The sequence below is a fragment of the Meriones unguiculatus genome, chromosome 7 (assembly GCF_030254825.1).
Source record: "Meriones unguiculatus strain TT.TT164.6M chromosome 7, Bangor_MerUng_6.1, whole genome shotgun sequence".
In the NCBI taxonomy this organism is placed as follows: domain Eukaryota; kingdom Metazoa; phylum Chordata; class Mammalia; order Rodentia; family Muridae; genus Meriones; species Meriones unguiculatus.
The window spans coordinates 26,222,028-26,244,579 of record NC_083355.1 but is presented as its reverse complement, the minus strand read 5'-3'; the positions used below and the strand labels follow the sequence as shown (position 1 = coordinate 26,244,579).

Here is a 22,552-nt window from a genome sequence, read left to right as displayed (position 1 = left end):
ATTACAGATGGTTGTAAGGCACCATATAGTTGCTGAGAACTGAACTCAGGACCTTTGGAAGAGCACCCAGTGCCCTTAATTGCTGAGCCATCCTTCCAGCCATCTTGATCTACAGGCAGCCGAAGAAGACTGTGGGCCACACAGGGCATAGCTTGAGCATAGGAGACCTCAAAGCCCGCCCCTACAGTGACACACTTCCTCCAACAAGGCCACACCTCCTAAAAGCGCCACTCTCCACCGACCAAGCATGCAAACACGTCAGTCAGTGGGGGCTGTGCGTAGTCAAACCACCACAGGACATAACAAAGGCTTACATAATCCCAACCTATCTATCAGCACAGAAAAATACCTGCATTGGTCCCTAAGCAAACCAACTCGCTCTGTTCATGGACCCACACAAGCAAGCCTGGAGCAGGCCCCTCACCCAGAGCCCTCGGCTGTCTTGCAGAGGACTTCGCTTTTGAAGACAAAATTTCCCGCTGCTTTGCTATTTGTGTGTGCTTCTTTGGGTCTTTGAACAAGGTGCCAAGAACCCAAAATCATGAAGTCCAGAGACCATCAGTAACACACTTGATGAGCCATCCAGGAGGTGATAGAATGGATTTCTTCCGCTTCACAGATACAAATTTCTCTCTACATAGTCTTTTTGCTTCTGGCCCATGATGTTAGGTAAGGGCACAGAGGCAAAGGCGAGTGGGACAAGAGAACAGCGGATGGCCACTCTGCCAGGATGGGGAAGGCAGTGAAGGGTAGGAAGAGGGATGCAGGAGTCCTCCCTGCTCGGCTTGCAACAAACTCACCACTAACCAAAAGAGCACAATGGAGCAAGCGAACTGTAACAAAGCAGATACCTGTGCCCAGTTCCGATGCTGCTTCTGCTTTCTAGGGAAGAACAAAACCTAATTGCCACTTTTTGTTGTTGTTGTTTTTGGAGACAGAGTGACAGGGTCTCTCTGTGTAGCCTTGGCTGTCCTGGATACGATTTGTAGACCTCTCCTTGAACTCACAGAGATCCACCTGCCTCTGCCTCCCCAAGTGCTGGGATCAAAGGTGTGCGCCACCAGGCCTGGCTGCCACTTAGATTCATAAGATTTTTTTTCTCCCTCTTTTTGTACTTTCCTCCACCCCCTAGCCCCTTGCTCATTGCTTCTCACTTCTTTTTTCCTTTGGTCTAGGTTGCAACAGGAAACTGAGACTGACTTATTTCTGTGCTTTCAGATCTTGTTGAGTAATTACTACGCTTGCCTGCACGGGTAAGTAAGCAATTAAAAAGATAAAGAGCGAGGTGGTGGTGGTGGACGCCATTAATTTCAGCAGTTGGGAGGCAGAGGCAGGTGGATCTCTGAGTTTGAGGCCAGCCTGGTCTACAAAGGGAGTTCTAGGACAGCCAAGCTACACAGAGAAACCCTGTCTTGGAGAGGAAAAAGAAAGAAATAGAAACAGATAAACCCAGCCATCTGCTAGGTCACTGTGTTGAATGATTTCTACCCTCCTTTTGATAGAGTGGCTTCTCGCAACATTCTTTAGACATTTCATCAATATATTCCAAGGACATGGCTTCCCAAGACTAGTACATTATCTAGTGTTTCTGCCTCTTTTTGTAACACAAGCTGATACAATCCTTTAGTTACAGAAACTCTCCTCTTCATTGGATCGAACACATGAAACACTTTATGGATCTGTACCTTTCCCATTTCCTGCCCAGAATCTAAGAAAGAAGGAGGCCACTTCCTTGACTTAGACTGGACATGTGGCCTGCCAGGACTCTGCTCCCACAATGCTCATGGTGGGTCATCATTCACCACTGTAGCTCCCACCTCTCCCTCAATTCTCCCTGAAGCAGGACAGCAGCACATGTTGCTAATGCCTTTCACAAGGAGCTCATTGTACCCCCTATCAGGGAGTCTAAAAGCCACTCTCTACACCCAGGAACACTTCACCTGGAAAGAGGACATAGGTTATAGATTGGGGAAAAAGAGATGTCATGATATATATCCAAGGCCTAAGCTGGAGGCATCCAGCATCCTAAGGAAAGCTTCCTAAGGGGGATGAAGTTGGAATCTTCAACTTCATCCTACTCTTCTGTTCCAGGAGGGTGTTCTTTTGGGGCAGGATAAGTTCAATAGTTTTTCTTTTCTTTCTTTCATTTCTTTTTTTCTTTTTCTTTTTGTTTTGTTTTTTCAAAACAGGGTTTCTCTGTGTAGCCTTGGCTGTCCTGAACTCACTTTGTAGACCAGGCTGGCCTTGAACTCACAGAGAACTGCCTGCCTCTGCCTCCCTGAGTACTGGGATTACAGGCGGGCACCACCGCGTAGCTAGTTCAATCGTTTCATTTTTTTTCTTCTCTGTTGCAGGTCATTATAGACTCTCATCTCAATAACAAAAATTTGATCCAGAAAACTCTAGGCAATGGCATATCGGAACACATTCTAGCTCCAATACAACCTGGAGAGAGCTGGACCCCTAAAAGGCAGGTTCTGTGTGTAGACACAATCATTGTCTGTGTGCACTGTAAACTCACATAGGGTAGGGAAAGATGAGGGTGTGATAAAAAAGAAACAAGACTTTAAATCTAAAGACTATCTGTGTGGCTGAGGACAGATAATTTTCTTCTGGGAGCTATGCCCAGGATTTCCATGAAATCTCTCATTTCCTCAAGTCCATCATAAAGATAACGATGCCAATGTATATTTACCTATTTGCCCTTTTCTCCTGCTCGGATGCCCAGCACACCGTCTCACTCAGGTTGGGAGGGTATACAAAAGCAGGGCTTTGTTATGGGATTGTGCAGACTTCAGTTAATTTTTAGCCCACAGGATTTTTTTTTTTTAACAAATGTGCATATATTGCTATTTTGAGGTTTTATTATTTTGTTTGTTTGTTTTCAAATCCAAGGGAAGCTTTATTTTTATTTTTGTTATAAATAAAAAATCATTTTAATTATTTTATTAATTGTACTTTTTTTTAAATAATTTATTCACTTTACATCTTGATTGTAGCCGCCACTCTTGTCTCCTCCTGGTCCCTCCCTCCATATTGTATTTTAATATTATTACATTTAAAATTTTTGTTACCTGTATTTATTTATTGTGTGTGTGTGTCAGTTCTTTCTACCGTCGGGGAACCAGGGCTCAAACGCAGGTCATTGGTTCAAGTGGTTGGTTTGGGGGAGCACTCCCCCTCTGAGGCGTCTCACTGGCCTCATATTCCCCATGTTGAGGAAGCTGACCCTGAACTTTGGATCCTCTTGCTCCTACTTCCCAAGGGCTGGGGTTACAAAGCATATGACATCACTTATGTGGCGCTGGGGACCAAACCCGGAGCTTCATGCAATGCTAGGTAAGTACTTTACAGCCTATCCTCCACCCCCACCCCCAAATAAGTTTCAAATATGAAGTTCAAGATGAGCAAACTGGGCCAGGGGGGGTGACCCTGGCCCTTGAGGGCACTTGCCACTTAAGCATGAAGACCAAAGCTTGGGTCCCCCAGAAATCAACATAAAATTCAGGCGGACGTACTTCCAGCCTCTAATCCCAGGATGTGGGAAGCAGAGACAGGAAATCTCCGGAGCAAGCTGCCAAGCCAGAGTTCCGTGAGAGACCCTCCTTCAGGGTATCAGGTAAGTGATCAAGGAAGGCAACCAGTGTCAACCTTGGGCCTCCATTCGTGCACACGCGCGCGCGCACACACACACACACAAACACACGTGCATACATACATGCACAGAAACCACACAGATCCACAGATAACATTTCCCCCTTTAAAAAGGAGCAAAATGAGATTTGTAGTGTTAAAAGTCCTTCGTTGTTTCATTCATCCAACAAAAACTTGCTTTTTGTTTGTTTGTTTGTTTAGTGTGAGTGTGTACATACCCATGTGCATGCCATGGCACACGCATGGAGGGGTCCGAGAGGCGGTTTTCTCCTTCCGCTAAGTGTGTCCGAGGAACTGAACTGAGATCGGCAGTCCTGGTGGCAGGCACCTTTAGCAGCTGAACTCCGTTGCTCTCCTTTCTTTTTCTAAAGACAGCGTCTTGCTACGTAGCCCTCGATGGCTTGGAACGTGTTCTGCAGACCAGACCGGCCTCTAACTGGTGGGGATCCCTCTGCCTCTCAAGTGCTGAAGGCTGATGCAGTGGTTAGAGAGAGGGGGGTTTACAGAAACCGGGATTTAGGAGAAATTTTGGAGGAGACCGTAGATTCGGCTCCTATTCCAGGGGATAAGAATGATCTCACGAGGGATGCAAACCCAGGTCACGTGTAGAAGTCCAGTCTCTGTCCTTTCTGCTAGAGACGCCTCAGGACTGCCACGTTTAGCAACTCAACTCCTCCAGGCGGGGGCGGCGCCCCACGGCTGTAGTACGCCAGCCTGGACGGCAGAGGGCGCGCCGACACACGCTCGGGCCTCTCTGGCCCGGCCCATCTCAGTGGCCGCGGAAGGTGACGTGGACACGGAAGTGGTCGTCGTCTCGGCGGCACCGGTGGGAGCGGGGCTCTGGGCTGGGAGTGCGGCGGGCGAGCGGACGGGTGGCAGAGGCCTCGCAGCGGCGGCGGCGGCGGCGGCGGCTTAAGGCGCAGGCGTGGTCCGTTGGGTGCGAATCCGCTGAGCCCACGAGCGTCCTCTCAGCCCTCTCCCCTGCCCGTCGGAACCAGGATCAGGGACCCGCTTAGCCGGCGTCATCATGACCAAGACCGGTAGCAAGGGCGGGAACCTCCGCGACAAGCTGGACGGCAATGAGCTGGACCTGAGCCTCAGCGACCTGAATGAGGTCCCCGTCAAGGAGCTGGTCAGTAAGACCCCACGAGCCCCGGGAGCCCAAATACTCTCGGATGCCGGCCCCAGGCGGGCAGGCCCCTCTCCCAAGCCTCAGTTTCCCGATCTTTAAAAGCTAGGTCTCCGGGGAGGCTGCCGTGGGCCCCGGTGTTCTTATTGCGATGTACACGTGTCACTTTGGCACAGTTCCAGATGATAGGGTAGCTCTACCTACCCGACCCTCGGCTTTTTGAGGGCCCAGTAGTGAATTTATCCTCGTTTGGTGAGCTCTCCCAACGTTCCGCTTGGTGCTGGGCCTTAAAGTGGGAGCCCGCGAGAATGGTTGCTGGATGTGTTCGAGGATGAATGAATGACTTGGTCCGGGAAAGTAGGCCTCCAGATAGACCTGGGTGTGGCGGAGAACCCAGCTTTTCTTAGAAGCCTGCAATCCCAGCTGGCTGTCGCAGCTCGGAGGCGGCCCTCCTTGGAGAAAGTGAAATCTCTCTGCAGGACTGGCAAGGTCTCATCCCAGCTGCTTTGAAACTGCCGGGAATCGCCCTCCATCCCCCTCCACTCCAATCCCATTTGGAAGCCTGAGGCCTCGGGGACAGCCAGTTCGGAGCTATATCCTCTCCCTGTGCTTTTCCAACTCTCTACTCCCTAGCTCTAATGTCTCATGTTAGCTTCACTTTGGATGACCTGCACTTTCCTTATTGCTAAGAAGAGATTACATTTGCCCTTGGCATTTGGCCTAGCCTTCCCTCCACGGTGGCTGTGTAGTGTGGTGGTTTGAATGGCCATGCCCAGTTCCAACCCAGCTCCATTGCTCAATATCTGAATGCCCTTGGCAAGTTAACTAACTAACCTTTGTGTCTAGATTTCCTCATTTATAAAATGGTGCCAATGCTTCCCATCTCTTACACTTTCGAGTATTAAAATCATACCGTCAAATACTTGGAAGGTAGCAAATGTCAATCTATGTAGCTAGCATTTTTCCTTCTGTGTTATTCAGAACTTTCTTAGGTGGTGAGACTTCGCTCTTAGGATCTTCTGAGATCTGGACAGTTTAAGTTGGCCTGGGATCCTTAACTGAATGTTCACCTCCTTTCCCACTCGAGGAAGATGGCCAGGCTTGTTTGAGCCTGGCCCTAGGACAGCTATCTGAGACCATTTCCTCCAGGCATGTGGTCATTATAGCATTGTCCTTGGGGGTTGGGGGGAAGAAAGGGTCAGTTTTGCAGAGCCTCTCTAGTATTGGACACCATTGAACGGGAGAGAAAGGCTGTGAAGGCTTTCCTCTCATGCTGGTGCTCCCTGGCCAGAGCACTCCCCAGAGAAGGCACTCGGTACCACACATGTTGGTGGACAGATGACTGAATGAATGAGTAGATAAAACCGTTGAGCTTTATTAGACCCGTTCCTGCCCTGAAACCTAATAACGGGCCACTAGAGAAAAAATTACAAGTGCCAGACGGTGTTGAAGGCTCAGTTTTCTCTTGGACACTCTATAGTCAAACCTCTCCTTTTCCAGTCTTTTTTAGTTCTTAGTTGACTGGCTTTCTTCTTCTTATCCCCGAGAACATCATCCTTTCATTCTTTTTTTCTCCCTCAGGGTCTTACTATGAAGCCAAGATGAAGCCAGGGCTAGTCTTTGACTTGATATCCTCTTGCCTTCTGAATACTGGGATTACGGCATGTGCCACCCTTCCCCCTCCCCCTGCCCACCCCATTTTTTTTTTTAAAGGCCTTTGCTAATTGTGGGAACATTCTCTGGAAAATGCTTCATTAGCAGATGTCACTGAATCGTTCCAGGTGTTGGCTTGACATGTTTTTCTCATCTCTCTTTCCAGGCTGCACTCCCAAAGGCCACCGTATTGGACCTGTCCTGCAATAAACTGAGTACTCTTCCGGTGAGACTGGCAAACAGCACTGAGCCCTGGAGCCCTGACTGTCCTTCCTGTTGCCGGGGCGAGGTTGTGGCATAAAGTGTAGTTTCAGGATAGCTCTACAGACAGGTTTCGGCTAAACCTCGAGGATATTGGTGGGGACAGGTGGAGGAGGGTGGCTTGTCTCAGAAGTGCATTCTCCAGAACAGCAGGAGAGTCAGGCCTCAGAAGAGTGAAGTCAGCAGGGCGCTGGCTGAATCATTTGCTGGGCTCTCTTTTCTGCCTTATTTTAGTCTCCCTTCTTGCATAAGGGAGATAGAGACCATTGTGTCCATTTGCTCTACATGCTGTGGAGAAAGTGAAGCTTCATCCCTTGCATCTTGTTTTGTTTTGTGATGAGGTCTTAGGTAGCCCAGGCCTGCCTTGAAACTCATGATCTTGCTGTTCCACGTCCTGAGTATTAGGGCTCCAGGTGTACACCACCATGTGTGGCTTGTTCTGTGGTTTGTTTTTGCTTTGAGATTATGTAAACTGTGTGGCCCAAACTGGCTTCAAGCCAGTGGCAGTCCTCTTGTGTTAGCTTCCCAAGAGCTGGGATTTCAGGCCTGAGTCACCATGCTGGGTCTCACACATCTTTTAATGAGAAACAAGGAAGACTACAGTCTGATGGGACTGTCCTGCCTTTATCCCCCCGCAAACAAGGACTTGAATTACTTGAGATTTGCTCTTGTTATGGAGCAAATCCGATGTATATGAAGTCCTTTTGATGCTTTTGGTTTTTGGACTCTTTGTTAGGGCCCACATCTTCTTTGTTAGTACAGAAAATGGTGTGTCATTATCACATTTTTGTACATATGTAATTGTACCCTGCTCTCATGCATGCCTCCCCACTCTTCCCCATCTTTCCTCTCGAAGAACTTCTTCTCTTTTTCTGGAGATGGGATTTCAGTGTGGACCCCCGGCTGGCCTCAGACTCTGAGTGCTGCCATTGCAGGCATGATAACACCCAGCTGGTAGGTCACCGGTGTAGGCATTGGATCCCTTCCCCTCTGGTCCTCTCCTGAGCGAAAGCCAGCCTCCTCTGTCCCAGTGGTCCTTCAGTAGCAGGCCCTTCCTTGTGGCCAGTGTTGCCTCTCACATCCTGTACTGCAGCCAGCCATGTCTTGCTGGATTCCAGGGAAGCCTCCTGTTGGGCTCAGTCTCAGGGGTGGAGTTCAGAAGTTAGCAGTGTCTTCATTGGCTCATTAGCCATCCCTCTCAATGTTCTCCTGGGCTTCTGTTATTGTCAACAGCATCTTCTTCCCACAGCTCATTAAAATGGTTTCTGTTCCAGGGGGTATTCTGTATCTAATTAAAGAAGGGCAGCAGCTTCTTGCAGCTTCACACCTGCTGTCCGCTGTGCCTCGTATGCACTCAGCACCCTTTAAGGGCACTTTCCAGTCTGAGTCTGTTCCATTGTCTGTCCTAACTTCTTTCCCTTCACTGTGCAGCATAGACCTGCTGGTGTTTATGAGTCCCCACAGATAATAAACAGTGCCTCATTAGCTGACTTGTCCTCTCAGGTGGGTGCTTAGCAAAGGTTAGTACCAGGGATATTTTGCTCCATGCTAAGAATGAGCCTGGTTTGAGTAGGACAGGTCCTGGCCATTTAGTTGTTTTAACATTCATTGAGCACCTTTGCGAAGCACTGGGCTAGGTATAGCAAAAAACAAAGACTTAGACTTAGTACTCAAGCATTGGCCCTTTTTATAAAACAGGTATATGTATTTTTCTTTCCTTTGGAACAGATATTGGGGGTGGGCGTTGAACCTCATGAATATGGTGCTAGGAACTGAACTTTGGCCTTTGTGCATGCCAGGCAAGTACTCCACCACTTAGCTACACCCGTAGTCCCATTTGTTGTTGTTTGAGATGAGTTTTTGTTATTCTGCCCAAGCTAGCCTTCAACTGCACCAACCTCCCAAACAGCTAGGAGTACAAGTGTGTACCACTATGTCCAGTGAGAAATCGTATGAAGGATTAAGGCAGGGCACTGTGGGAAGACTGGAAAGGCCCTGTATCAACCAATAGCAGTGCGAAAGATGAGCTCTAGCGAGAACAAGAAGGAGGTTGTACTCTTTCTTCCTGCTGGTTTTTCGAGACAGTTTTTCTGTGAAACAGTCCTGACCTGGAACTTACTATGTAGACCAGACTAGCCTTGAATTCCTAGAGATCGGCCTGTTTCTGCCTTCAAAATGGTGTGTGCACATTCCTAATGCTGATTTTTGTGCTAAGCTGTCTTACAAGCTTGTCTTGGTAAACACCACCAGGTTTAGCAAGTGTTTTCTCCATTTGTCATTTGAAGAGAAGTAGCTAGCAAAAAGTAGAGTTGGGATTTACACATAGATAGTCTTGACTTGGGGTCCCCACACCTTTATGCCAAAGTGTGTGAGCTCTGGGCCTAAGTCTTCTTTCTCTGGATCCTAGTCCGATTTCTGTGGTCTCACACACTTGGTGAAGCTGGATCTCAGTAAGAACAAGCTGCAGCAGCTGCCCGCAGACTTTGGCCGTCTGGTCAACCTTCAGCATTTGGATCTCCTCAACAACAGGCTGGTCACCCTGCCTGTCAGCTTTGCTCAGCTCAAGGTAATATTCGCCAGGGTTGCACAGCCAAGTGTGGCCAAGGGCTCAGGGACTATGGGAGTATAACCCTGGGCAGGGGTGGAGGTGGGGTGGGACTGGACCGGAAATGCCACCTTGGTGGCCCTTCTTTAGCTGGCTATTCTGTTAGGTGGAACACAGTGTTCTTTTAGCTACTTTTGTTCTGTCTTGAGGTACTGTGTGTAAACTCGGGCTTAGCCAGCCTCTTTTTTCATCTCTGTAGAATCTGAAGTGGCTGGATCTGAAGGACAATCCTCTAGATCCTGTGCTGGCCAAGGTGGCGGGTGACTGCTTGGACGAGAAGCAGTGTAAGCAGTGTGCAAACAAGGTAAGCTCCAGGGCTCTTGCTCACATTCTCCTCTGGGACTCGCCTCTCCCTCTTCTTGTTTATTCTCCCAGGATACCAATAGCTCCATGTTATTAAAGCACCAGGTCTCAGGGAGATGAGCCTGACAGGGAGAGGTCTGTGTTGCTGTGCTTGCTTATTATTATTATTATTATTATTATTTTAACTTTTATTAATTACACTTTATTCACTTTGTATCCCCCCATAAACCCCTCCCTCTTCCCTCCCTAATTCTATCTTCCTTCCCTCCCTGCCCCTTCCCAAGTCCACTGATAGGGGAGGTCCTTCCTTCTGATCTTAGTCTATCAGATCTCATCAGGAGTAGCTGCATTGTCTTCTTTTGTGGCCTGGTAAGGCTGCTCCCCCCTCAGGGGGAGGTGATCAAAGAGCAGGCCAATCAGTTTATGTCAGAGGCAGTCCCTCTTCCCATTGCTATGGAACCCACTTGGACACTGAACTGCCATGGGCTACATCTGTGCAGGGGTTCTAGGTTATCTCCATGTATAGTCCTTGGTTGGAGTATGAGTCTCTGGAGTATGAGTCCCTGTGTTCAAATTTTCTGGTTCTGTTGCTCTCCTTGTGGAGTTCCTGTCCTCTCCAGGTCTTACTATTTCCCACTTCTTTCATAAGATTTCATGCACACTGCCCAACAGTTGGCCATAAGTCTCAGCATCTGCTTTGATAGTCTGCAGGGCAGAGCAGTATTATTATTTTAAAAGATGCATGTACGTGTGCCTGTGTGGGTTTATGTGTGTGATATACATGTAGGTGCTCACCTAGGCCATAGGGGACATTGGGTTCCCTGGACCTCGAGTTGCGAGCAGTTGTAAGCTGCTTGGTATGGGTGCGGAGAACTGAACCCAGCTCCTCTGCAAGAGCAGCAAGTGCTCTTAACCACTGAGCCATCCCTGGTGCATTTATCTTCTTTACTGAATACTTCTTTTCTTCAGAAACCACTCATGCTCCAGTCTGGCATTATGTTGACATTGTTTTATTTATTAGTTTATTTTGTAAATATGATCTTTTTCACCCTTTAAAAGGGTAAGAGGCAAGAGTAGTGACTGAGACGACTTACATGCTGCTCTCTCAGAATACCCAAGTTTAATTGTTAGCACCCACATTGGCTGCTCAAGGGGGGTCTGATAGCTCTGGCCTCCTCAGGCACCTACACTCACACACACATGTGTATATAATTAAATCTCCTCACAAAGGGGCTAATGGTTAGAGGTTTATAGCTATTGACAGACATGTCCTGACAAGGGATTAAGGAACCAGAGGCGTTTATGCCAGACAGACCTTGCTGGTGACCAGTTGTCTTGGTGACGCTTTACCTTGGTAGTTAAGGGCAGCACTCCCACCCCAGCACCAGAACAGATGGCTACTTCTTCTGCTAAGCCCTGACCGCCTTACTGGACCATGTCCGGGGGCTGTGGAAATAAGACAGACTTAGCTTTATTACAGTTGGTGTAGGCTAAGTATGTGTGAGGGGTCTCCTCTGTGAACCTCAAAAGCAGTGGCCTTTTCTCTCCCCTTACCTACTCAGAGCTTATATAGTCTCACCATCAGTAGTGCTCTGTTTCAAGAAACCAAGCTGAAAGGTAACATGACCAACCAGGAAAGGCAACATATGACGCCAAGGCTCACATGGTCCATGAAATCCTGTTGCTCAAAACTTGGCATTAATAAGTAATCTCAGTTCTGAAGATTCAGTGGCCACCACTTCCTCTGCCCTGCATGCTTTATAGGTGTATCTTGTAATTTTATGACCCTGGGAAGTTGGTGTTTTCCTTTTTGCTGACCTGTGAAGTCTCACCATTTCTCCATTCAGCAGATAATGTTGAACTGTATCGAACTGATCCATCCAGAGGGGAATGTGCTAGAGTGCTTGCCTAATGTGCATGGAGCTCTGGGGTTGAGCTCTCTCGGACAGCATAAAACCGAGTTCAGGGGTGCAAGGCCACAGTCCCAGCACTTGTGATGAGGCAGGGGGATCAGAAACTCGAAGCCATTCTTGGCTACATAGTGTGTTTGAAGCCAGCCTGGCCTCCATTGATACGCATTGATATTTCATAGCTTACGGCTACAGAAGTAGATTGTATTTAGTGCAGAGGCCCCCTTTGCTCACGTATTTCCTACAGATATGTTCCAGGTAGCACAGTGCATGGTGGATGTGGCAACTAAAGCCATGGTCTTTGGCACCACTGCCCCAAGCTGCAGAACACCTCAGGCATTGTAGAGGAGTGGCTTGGGCAAATCAGAATAAGGTCAGAAGTTTCTCGACCAGCATCTACCCCTAGGAACTTAGCTAAGGGCAGTCCCTCTCGTTTCTGAACTTCCTGTGTTTTCGGACCCTTGGAGGCACGGTAAGAATGGACATGTCATAGCCAGCCACACAGCCGCCGAGCCCAGTTGGGTAGTTGCTTCTTGTGTATCTAGTTTGGAGTGAGTCGGGAGCTGCGGGCTCTTTTGAGCCGTCCTCACCATCGTGTTTGCCTGTCCTCCAGTGCCTGCAGTTCCTTCTGAGCAGCCATTGTCGAGCAGCTGCTTTTATAATTTGGATTCCCTTGAGAGGTACTGGTAGGCTCAAGTCCTGGGTGAGCAGTTTGTGGCTTCAGACCAGGCTGTGAGAGGGTTTTGCAGGCTCCTTTATTTTATTTTTACTTTTTAAATTTACCTTTATTTTATGTGCACTGGTGTTTTTGCCTGCATGTATGTCTATGTGAGAGTGTCAGATCTTGGAGTTATAGACAGTTGTGGGTGCTGCCATGTGGGTGCTGGGATTTGAACCCGGGTCCTCTGGAAGAGCAGAAGAGCAGTCAGTGTCCTTAACTGCTAAGCTATCCCTCCATTCCTGTAGGCTGGCTCTTGAACCCCTCTTATGATGAGTGTGTGTGTGCTTGAGGTTTCCAAGAAATGAGGGATGCTTGAAGACTCAGATCTGTCCTGAAGGTCAGGTCCTTCTGCTGTCTTACTTTAGAACAGTTCAAGTTTTCCTTTCCCCCTTATTCATGGAGTAAAGATGGCATGATTGAGCAGCAGTGCTTATTGACTGCCTGTCCTGCTGTAGATTATGCTGCGTGGCCAGAGCAAGTTCCCACACTAGGCCAGAGAAGCATATGTTCTCTCTGGCTTCCAGATCAGAAAATTGGATTAGAAGAGTCAAAAGGCTTGCTGAGATCACTTGGTATGAAGATAAAAGGATTTGGCTCCTTCTCCAGTCAGTCAGTCCTGTGTCCAGTGCCTTCGACCAAGCACGCCTAGCCACTTGCCTATGGGCAAGATAGTTCCTGCTTTTGAAGGAACTTGCAGTCTTATGACAGAGGGTAGCAAGGAATTACAGTGGCTTAGCTGGTGTGCTGGGTCATGCCTGTCAGGACTGCCATAAGTGCAAGGCCAATACTGAGGCTCCAATACTGATCACTTTATCTCAAGAAACCCAAACCAAGAACAAAGCTGAGGGGAATTTACAGCGTGTGAACAGGGCCTGTGCCAGCCAAAGGGGAGGAGTCAGGAGAGTGTCCTAATAGGAATGCTATCCCTGGGGATAACGGGGAGCCACTGAGTGGATTATGGGAAATCATCCCCATAAGTGTCATGTGAACAACAGAACTTTTCATAGATTCTAGGTGGTGTGTTTTACAGGAAGCTTTTTTCTGATGTGACTCTTTTGCAATGAAGGGTGTAATTTAAGATACAAAGATGGATTATCTCTACTGGCTCTGTCCTACCGGCAGGGCCCCTGGTAGTCTAGGACCCTGAAATGAACAGTCTCTTTCTTGAGACCTGAGAAAACGTGAGCTGTGAAGACTGCTGCCCAAGTAGCTCAGAACCTCGTCTCTCCTGCAGGTGTTACAGCACATGAAGGCCGTGCAGGCAGATCAGGAACGAGAGCGGCAGCGCCGGCTGGAAGTGGAGCGAGGTAGGTGGCCATCCTCATCGTCATCTTCCCTGTTCTTAATCAGCCAGCAGTCTATGCTTCAGCTGAAGGATCTACAGGGGGTGCTGAAGAGCAGGTGCTGGGTACAGGGTACAGCGTACAGTGGCATTGCTGTTATCTGACGGCTTTCTCCATCCAGGCTTTTCCACAGGGCTCCACAGTCAACAAGCAGCTGCTTATCATGTCTGCTCTGAAGTGGCTCTCCTCTGATGGTAAAAAGGCACCTTCAGTATAGCTGGAGCCAGACATGTGGGTGCATACCTATAATCCTAGTATTTGGGAGGGAGGGGCTGAAGCAGGAAAATCACTGAATTCAAGGATAGTCTGGACTACGAAGCAAGACCTTCACCTCAGAAAACAAAAACCAAAATAAACAAAGACACAACCAATCAAAAACCCAAATAAACCCCCACAAACAAAACAGATCACTAGCACAGACCCATCTCCCCTTTTAAATCCCCCAGTAGGAAACCTTCCCTATAATAACCTATCTTTGGAGTTTTCAAGCCTGAGGTAGGACAGATGGCCATGGTTCTTTCTCCTGTTCTCTGTCTGTTAGCTAGACTTCTGACTCTTCCCCCATCCTGTGGAGCCACAGCACTTTCTGGCTTATCTTCACAGTTGTGCTATCTCCACAGAGCTACCGTCTACCTCTCGGCTCAGGATCTTTTTGAAATATAGATCAGAACATGCTTTAGTATGTTTAAAACCCTTTCTTGGCTTTCCATTGACTTTAGAATGGCATCCCAAGATAGTGAGGTGGGCAGCAAAGGCCACTGTGACTAAGGCCATTTTTAACACCCACATAAGCGTGCCATTAAATTAGCCAAGTGTACACTTTCCTTGGCAGTGTACAGACTATAACTTAGGTGTTGCTTTGCTTGGACACACTAACTACATTCCAGGACAGCTAGGACTGTGCAGAGACCCTGTCTCAAAAACAAACCAAAACCAAAAAACTCAACTGTAACAGCAGTAACAAATCAGGACATGAAATTGGGGTGAGGATTAAAAGGATCTGGGAGGAGTTAACAGGTGTTGGAGTGAATATGGTCAAAATGTTTTACATGAAATTCTCAAAGAATTAATTAAAAATGTTATTTATTTTTTGAGATGAGGTCTCATTTTTATGTAGCACTGGCTGGTACTTAGTAGATGAGGCTGGCCTCAAACTCACAGAGATTTGCCTGCTTCTGTCTCTGGAATTAAAGTTATGTGTCATCATGCCTGTCCTAAAAATATTATTTTTCTGAAGAAAACAAACATTGGCTGGAGAGATGTCTCAGTAGTTATGAGCACTGGCTGCCCTTCCTGAAGAGCTGAGTTCCATTCTCAGTACCCCTGTGGTGGCTCATAACCATCAGTTCCAGGGGATCTGACACCCTCTCTGACTTCCACAGGGATTGCATGTACATGGTGCACAGACATACATGCAGACAAAACACTTAGACACATAGGCTAAAATTAACCTTTAAAAAAAGAAGAAAAAAAAAAAAGCACGTAATTCAGTCATTAGAACTTGCCTTGGGGGCTGGAGAAATGGTTCAGTGGTCAAGAGTATGCACCACTCCTCCAGAGAACAGGAGTTCAATTCCCAGCGCCCACGTCAGGCGACTCACAAACTCACAACCACCTGTAACAGAGACCAGAGCCTCTGTAGACACCCACACTCATATGCACATACTTACACATAATTTAAAAAAAAATAAAATAAAACATGAATCTCTTAAAAAACAAAAACAAAAACAAAAAAAAAACCCTTGCCCTGCCGTCTTGCTGTCTTCCCTCTGCTTCTTGGCACACAATAATCTTGACTGGCTGGCTGGCTTCTAAGCTGTGGTGGGAGTCATGGCATATACAGTGCTGACGGCAGGCAGTCCCTGAGCTCACCATGCCCGAGCTACACCTCTCCTTGCTATGTGCCTGCCTGCCATAGCAAGACAGCTGGCTCCCGCTTTGTCTAGTCCTTGCCAGCACAGGTCCCCAGAGGCCGGGTGTGGCCTGTTTTTGGCATTCTCTGTGCCCAGCTGGAACACTGGTTGTTTTTGTGGGAAGCTACTGTTTCGATGGTGCTATTGTTTAGCTCTGTATGGATCCACGTAGGCTCTCAAGTCCTAAAAGGGCATTTAACCTCCATTTTATGGTATTCTGACTTTGGAAACATGTATTTCAGACTTTTAAATGACTAATTTGAAAATGTATTTTTAGAACCCAATAATTTGGAAGTTGGATGCTTCTTGTAAACACTCTTTAGCTGTAAAGTCAACCTGAGCAACTCTTGTGTTGAGTAGCTTCTCCCCGAGTTAAGCTGGTGTGACTTTACAGAAGAACGCTGCCCTGACGTGAGCTCACCTCGCCACCTTCCTTTCCTGTTCTGTGTTCCTCCCACAGAATCAGCGCCACCACTTTATCTTTTCTTTGTAACTAAGTTCTAGGTGGCTCTGCCTTCTGTGCACCTTTGACCTTTTTGATGGAGAGGGGAGATGAGACCAGGCCAGTCTCAAGCTCCCAGGTTACTGCTCCCCTAACCTCAGCCTTCTATTGTTAACACGAATGGAAGTAAGAGGACCATCTGTTGTGGCCATCTGTTCTCTCCTATGGGGACCTAAGGATAAAACTCAGGTCTTGAGGCTTGGTGGCACGCACCTTTCCCCACTAAGCCACCTTGCCAGCCCACCCATACCTTTTTTGGGTTCCCCTTGTATTACACCCATGGCTGGGAATCTCCTAATAAGACTTAGTAATCCCTGAGAGAAACTGATTTTTAAGGGAAACTTGCTTAGGCTGGCCATCTACTCAACTGTGTAGCTGAGGGTGGCCTGGAACAGGTAACCCTTTGCCTCAGCTTCTTGAGTGTTGAGTACATTTTTCATACAGATTCTCCCTCTGTAGCCCAGTCTAGCCTCAAACTCACACTCTTAACATCTCTTCCACCCTGAGTGCTAGGGTTACAGACCTGTGCTGCTGTACCTGGATCCGCTTCAGTTTCTGGGTGACCCATGGCATAAGGGAGAATCCACACCTTAATCACTCAGGCAGACAGGCTGCTGGACGTTGTGAGAGGAGTGATGTTTTCATATTATGTTATAGAGGCTGAGAAGAAGCGTGAGGCCAAGCAGCAAGCTAAGGAAGCAAAGGAGCGTGAGCTGCGGAAGCGGGAGAAGGCAGAGGAAAAGGAGCGCAGGCGAAAGGAGTACGATGCCCAGAAAGCTTCCAAGAAGGAGCAGGAGAAGAAGCCCAAGAAGGAAACGAATCAAGCCCCAAGTAAGTTTGTTTTTTGTTTTCAGGGTGCAGTACAGGCGGGATGGTGATCTGTGTCCCTGTGCCTGCTCAACTTTGTCTTGAGCAAGTGACTTTAATGTCACCACTGCCTGTTTGTTGATGATGGGGTTACACTTTTGACAGCAGGTGAAGCGTAAGTGAGAAGACACTTACATAGTTCCTGCTTACATTGGGCATGATGGTATTTGAGAGGTAGAGACAGGAAGATCAAAGAATTCAAGGCCAGCTTGGTCTACATAAGTTCCAGGACAGGTGGAGAGACACAGTAAGACCTTGTTTCGAAAACAAACAAAAATCAATCCCTCCTGCCTTTTTCTGCCTAAAAGTCTCAAAGATTTTCCTCATTTAAATGCAGTGTGGGGGGCGCTGGGTGGTGGTAGCACATACCTATAATCACAGCACTGAGGAGGTGGAGGCAGGCAGATGTCTGAGTTTGAGGCCATCCTAGCCTACAGAGAGAGAGTTCCAGGGTAGTCAAGGATACACAGAGAAGCCTGACTCGAAAAAACAAGCAAACAAAAATAATAACAAAACAAGTAAATGCAGTGTGGGAAGCTGGGCATGTTGACATGTTCCTAAGCTTGAAGTAGAGGCAGGGTTCCAAGCTTGAGGCAGGCTGGGCTGCAGTGAGAATCTGTCTCAAAAAGAAAAGAGGGAAATTACAGTGTGTTCATCACAGAGGAGGGAGAGGGATCTGAGAAAGGGTCTTGAAGGATAGCCCAGGCTGGCTTAGTTTCTGATCCCCCTGCCTGAGCCTCCAGAGTGTTGGGATTGCAGGCATGAGCTACCACAACCAGCAGGTCTTTTTCTGTTTTTAGAGACTGGCATTTATCTTGCCACAGACTGTGTATACATTTTCAGCTTTGGAGACAGCTGCCCAGACTGTCCAGACTTCCTGTGATGTTTCAGGCTCCAGAGTACTGGGATTACACACCTGTGCTACCACACCTCATTTGTACATAGCATGTAATGGTGGCATTTCTGATATTAGTGATTTGGACCCCATCTCCCTAAGTGGGTGGCAATCTATCCCTTTTGGACACCCCTGATAAGCAATTCTTATGACTCTGAGGGCCCCAAATCATCTCCCTGTTACCAGAGAGAATGGAAGACCCTAGAGACTGAGCTACAGAAGACAAGCATACGAATCCATTTTCTTTCTTTCTTTCTTTTTTTTTTTACCTGAGACAAAGTTTCTCTGTGTAGCCTTAGCTGGCCTGGAACTCACTCTACTATAATCCAGGCTGGCCTCAACTCCCACCCACTTCTGCCTCCAGAGTGCTAAGACTAAATGCATGAGCCACCACACTCAGATCGTGGCTTTATTTCTTGATCAGTGGAATCCCATCCCATCCGAGACCTACACGGGTGTGCTGACTATGCTTCGTATCACCACTGTGCCTCAGGCGGTGACAATGCCGACTTTGTGGAGGACAGTCTCAGAGCTTCTCAAACTTTAGTATGTATTGACTTCTCAGAGCATCCTGTCAAAATACTGTGGGAGTAGGTAGGTCCAAGACTCTCCATTCCTAACATACTCCCAGAATCTGTCAGTGTGGCCAGTTCAAGGACAGTACTGTAGTCCTTCGAGACCTTAGAGTTTCTGCCTCTGAATAGCGGGGATTTAGCTCTCAGTTAGATGTTCCTGGAATGTCTGCTCAGGACTTGAGAAGGGATCTGTATGGACTGTAGAGCTGCTCACCACAAATTGACTTCTTTTGTCCCTCCAGAATCTAAGTCTGGCTCTCGTCCTCGTAAGCCACCACCCCGAAAACACACTCGCTCCTGGGCTGTGCTGAAGGTGTTGCTGCTGCTGCTGCTGCTGTGTGTGGCGGGAGGGCTGGTCGCATGCCGGGTGACAGGGCTGCAGCAGCAGCCCCTGTGCACCAGTGTGAACACCATCTACGACAACGCCGTCCAGGGCCTGCGTCATCACGAGATCCTCCAGTGGGTCCTGCAGACCGACTCCCAGCAGTGAGCTCATCCTCAGCACCGCTGCCTCCCAGCCTTGGAGCTTGGATTCCTATGGAATTGGGTTCTGCTGGACACAACCTCTTTTTAGCGTCAGACCTACCTGCCACCATCAAATGGCTGCTGATTGGTACTTGAGATCTCCCCTTTGTAGGACTTCTCTGTTCCTTGGTCAGGGCACCCTGGTGGAATGAGGAGAAATGGAGAGGGGGGAGGAAGAGTTACCTGCATGCCTAAAGGAGTAGGCTTAGGGGCGGGGAGAGAGAAGGCATAGGCTTTTCTAGTTATACAAAGCTGTGTAAGGCAAGGTTCCTTTCTACTAAATGGTCAGCTGTCACTACATTTATACTTTTGTATGTCACAAATCCTTTCTTTCATTCCTGCCGGGGTAACCAGGACAGATTGGAGGGCAGTGTGTTGGGGACTAGGGGCCTAAGCTGCAAGAGTGGAGTAGCATGTTTCCTTTAAGATCGCAGACATTCAAGCCTTTTAACAGTGTTCAGTGTCTGGCTGTGAACATAACTTCTCTGCCAGGGTGATACTTTGAGGCAGGAAAGGCTGTCTTTGACTTGCCTACAGAGTTCTAGCTAGTCTAAGGCAGAACCCAGTTCTCACTCCAGTTTTCTTCCTTTCCTTCATGTCATTTGGCCTCCTTTGTAATGCCCAAGAGGATGACCTCACACCAGAATTGTCTCAGCCAAAGTGAGTCTTTCATAATAGACAGTCATGCTACCCACAAACAGATCCCCGACCATCAGGGCCTGGGAAGCGCCTGTGGAATTTTGCTTCAACTAAAATGGCTTCCACACAATGGCAGCAGGCCGGGCTCCTTGCCTCAGTTTAGAGCATAACCCCCTGCTGGCCTGGAAGCACGGAGGCAGATCTCTGCGGAGCTGCACTAGGACAGCGCCACTGTATTCAGTGCGATGAAATCCCTCAAAGACAGCCTAGAGACGATGTCAAAGAAGCAGAGTTAGAGTAGATTCTGGACCTGTAACAGAAGGGAAGAACACTGGGAATCAAAGGCAAACAGTCACATGATGGCGCTGCAGAGTACAGAACTAAACATCAGCACGAACCAGGGCAGCACTGCCTGCCTTCCTGCTGCTACAGAAAGCATCCCCCCAGCCCCCTTTCCTTGTTCACAACAGCTGGATGAAGGGATCAGAAACAACCATGTCTCGGTGCTTATTCGCTAAAAATTCCCAATTGCAAGCTGCTTGACTCTTCCCTAAGGGAGCAAGAACCTGTCATAGCTCAGACAGTGTAGCCCTAGTGGCCCATCTGGATAGGTCTGCCACTCAACTGTCCTGACACTGGAAGAAAGGCCTTTGTTTTCTCCTCCCCCCAGATAGTTCTGCCATGTAGGCCCACACCTTATTCAGAATCACTACACATTCCTTTAGTCTTCCTCCAAGCTCCAGAGCCATTGGTACAAATGCTTTATTGAGACAGAATACATACTACATACGGTGACATCATGAAGACAGAAGTCAGCCTAGTCATAGTCCCCCGGCTGGTTGAGGCAGCTCAGTGGCTGAGCCGAGGCAAGCCAACCTGCAGGCAAGAGTTCACTCTGACTTCGAGATTTGATGCTTATTCTTTGGATTTCTACAATTATTAAATCCGTGTCTGAGTGGTCTGCCTTCCTCCTTTGTGTTGTGAGGGTCAACTGGGGCAGAGTGGGATGGCTGGCTGGGGCATCTGGAGTGCTGGGAAAGAAGAGGCAAACGCGGCAGAAGTTCAGCCTTCTCTGTTCCCAGAGATGGAGACTGGCTCACTAGCTGTACCGAGATGTAGTTCTGGCCTCTCTGCGGTCAGGTGCCGAGGTTAGGGAAGCTTCCGTCCTGGTGCTGGGATGTCAGTCAACACTGTCTAAGATCAGATCCGGTTGCCCTGTGGTCATCTGAAGGTAGATCCGCCTGGATAGTTCTGGCCCAACGCGGCGGGAGGTGGATGTCACACCTTCCCCACGGCGTACCTGTATGTCAGCCAGCAGGTTCTGGCGTTCTTGCTCGGAGACACACCGCTGATAGGCCTGGAGTGAGAAATGGCCTCTTAATACCATACCACCCTTCCGTGGCCACCCCTTGGATCAAGAGCCAGGATAGGATAGTAAGGTCAACTTGAGGCAGGAGAACCTGTCCTTCCTTAGCCAGCCAACCCGCACTGCTGACCCACATTCCTGGCCCCTCTAGGATGTCTGGAGAGCAAGGTCACGACAGCATACCTGCACCAGGAGCTGTGGTGAAGGATAGGCATCTGCGATAGCACTGGCCATTTCTGAGCTGACTCGGTTCAGCTGCTGAATCTGCCGCCTCCAGACCAGCGCAAGTCCCCTGCCAGCTTGGTCCACTTTCAGCCCTCCAGCCCAGTCTTTCTCCAGATAGAAGGAAAAGCTGGTTTGATCCCGGAGCTTCCTGCAAGGGCACCATTGGGGACCTGAGTTCCTTTTTTCTACTTGGCCCCTTAACTGTGGACTGAAAAGTTAGTTCTCCAGTGACCTGGAGGTAGACTCAAGTCTTACATCCGGCCAGTTTGAGTCTTTCTTTGTTCTCAAGCATAGTGTTGGTTACAGGCACTTTAAAAAACTGCATTTAGAGCCGCGAGCAGTGGCGCCCACCTAGAACCCCAACACTTGGGGGAGAGGCAGAGGCAAGTGGATCTCTGTGAGTTCAAGGTCAGCCTGGTCTACGAAGTGAATCCAGGACAGCCAAGGCTACACAGAGAAATCCTGTCTCCAAAAACCAAAATGAATGAATGAATGAGTAAATAAATAAATAGTGCGTGTAGTGGGTCTGGAGAGAGGATGACTCCGCAGTTAGGAGCCCAGACTGCTCTTGCAGAGTACCAGATCTGACTCCTGGCACTCACATGGCAGCTCACTACTACCTTACTCCAGTTCCAGAGGAACTTCTGCCCTGGGGCAGTGCACACATGCACAGACAAATGCAGGCAAAACACTCACACACATAGAAAGGAAAGAAAACTGCATCTGGGGCCCGAGGGAGTAACTGAGCAGGTAAAGTGCATCCTGCATCTGTAACCCCAGCCTACAGTACCTTCTACTGTACTGTTCTACCCCTACTTCTGTACATTTTAGTGTACAGAACCCCTGGAATCACAGGCCAGCTATCCCTTCATATGCAGTGGCAAAGAGACTCCTGCATCCTTCTGTAATGACCTGTACCTGAGGTTATTGTCCCGTGCATGTGCACACACATGCAAAAAGATTAAAAAGACAACCCCCTCGTCTAGTCCTTTTTATGAGTGACGGTATGGGTTTATTTCTGGCTGTCGAGATGGGGTTGTACTGTTTGGGAGTAGGCACGAGACCGAGTATTGGGCAATTTAGAATCTATTACAGGTTCTCACTTACTCGGAGCAAATGAGTTGTTTAAACAGCTCAATCTCAGGTCTCAGTTCCCTTAGTATAAAATAAGGCTTTTGGCAGGGTTATCTCTGAGGTCTCTTCGTTTTCAGTTCTGATTAGGATCACTCGAGATTTGACCCGAATGAATCCGGGTAATTCAGCATCAGCTCAGAATATACTTGCGCATAAGTGAAAGAGAATATTTTTATAAAGGGCTGGGATTATTTATGCATAGGGGTGTTTGCCTCCATGGGTATGTGTGCATCCTGTACTTGCCTGCTGCCCTCACTGGCCAGAAGACGGTGTCAGATCCCTTGGAATCGGAGTTGTGAGCTGTTACGTGGGTGACGGGAACAGTCTGGGAC

General features: G+C 48.3%; 2 protein-coding genes across 4 annotated transcripts in view; one reads left to right on the top strand and one right to left on the bottom strand.

Moving 5' to 3' along the window:
* Positions 1-4,437: 4,437 nt before the first annotated feature.
* On the top strand, positions 4,438-20,456 carry Lrrc59 (leucine rich repeat containing 59). The gene is made up of 7 exons (XM_021641628.2): positions 4,438-4,786; positions 6,603-6,662; positions 9,105-9,263; positions 9,502-9,606; positions 13,471-13,543; positions 16,652-16,825; positions 18,574-20,456. The coding sequence occupies exons 1-7, from the start codon at positions 4,682-4,684 to the stop codon at positions 18,819-18,821; spliced, it is 924 nt and encodes a 307-aa protein (XP_021497303.1). The 5' UTR covers positions 4,438-4,681; the 3' UTR covers positions 18,822-20,456.
* The window catches only part of Eme1 (essential meiotic structure-specific endonuclease 1), a 9,003-nt gene continuing 6,666 nt past the window's right edge, over positions 20,216-22,552 (bottom strand). For 2 of the 3 annotated variants that reach the window (XM_021641626.2, XM_021641627.2), the window contains exons 8-9: positions 21,045-21,234; positions 20,216-20,852 (exon numbers count right to left, since the gene is read on the bottom strand). In XM_021641626.2, the coding sequence (XP_021497301.1) occupies positions 20,676-20,852; positions 21,045-21,234 (367 nt within the window). In that variant the 3' untranslated portion in view covers positions 20,216-20,675. The other variant, XM_060386906.1, reaches the window with a different exon arrangement.

What these genes read in the sequence shown, in the direction of transcription:
- Lrrc59 (XM_021641628.2), top strand. Translation starts at nt 4,682, where the DNA reads ATGACCAAGACCGGTAGCAAGGGCGGGAACCTCCGCGACAAGCTGGAC. An exon ending in ATAAACTGAGTACTCTTCCG is followed by an intron (nt 6,663 to 9,104) that starts GTGAGACTGGCA and finishes TCTGGATCCTAG; the next exon opens with TCCGATTTCTGTGGTCTCAC. An exon ending in GTAAGCAGTGTGCAAACAAG is followed by an intron (nt 9,607 to 13,470) that starts GTAAGCTCCAGG and finishes TCTCTCCTGCAG; the next exon opens with GTGTTACAGCACATGAAGGC.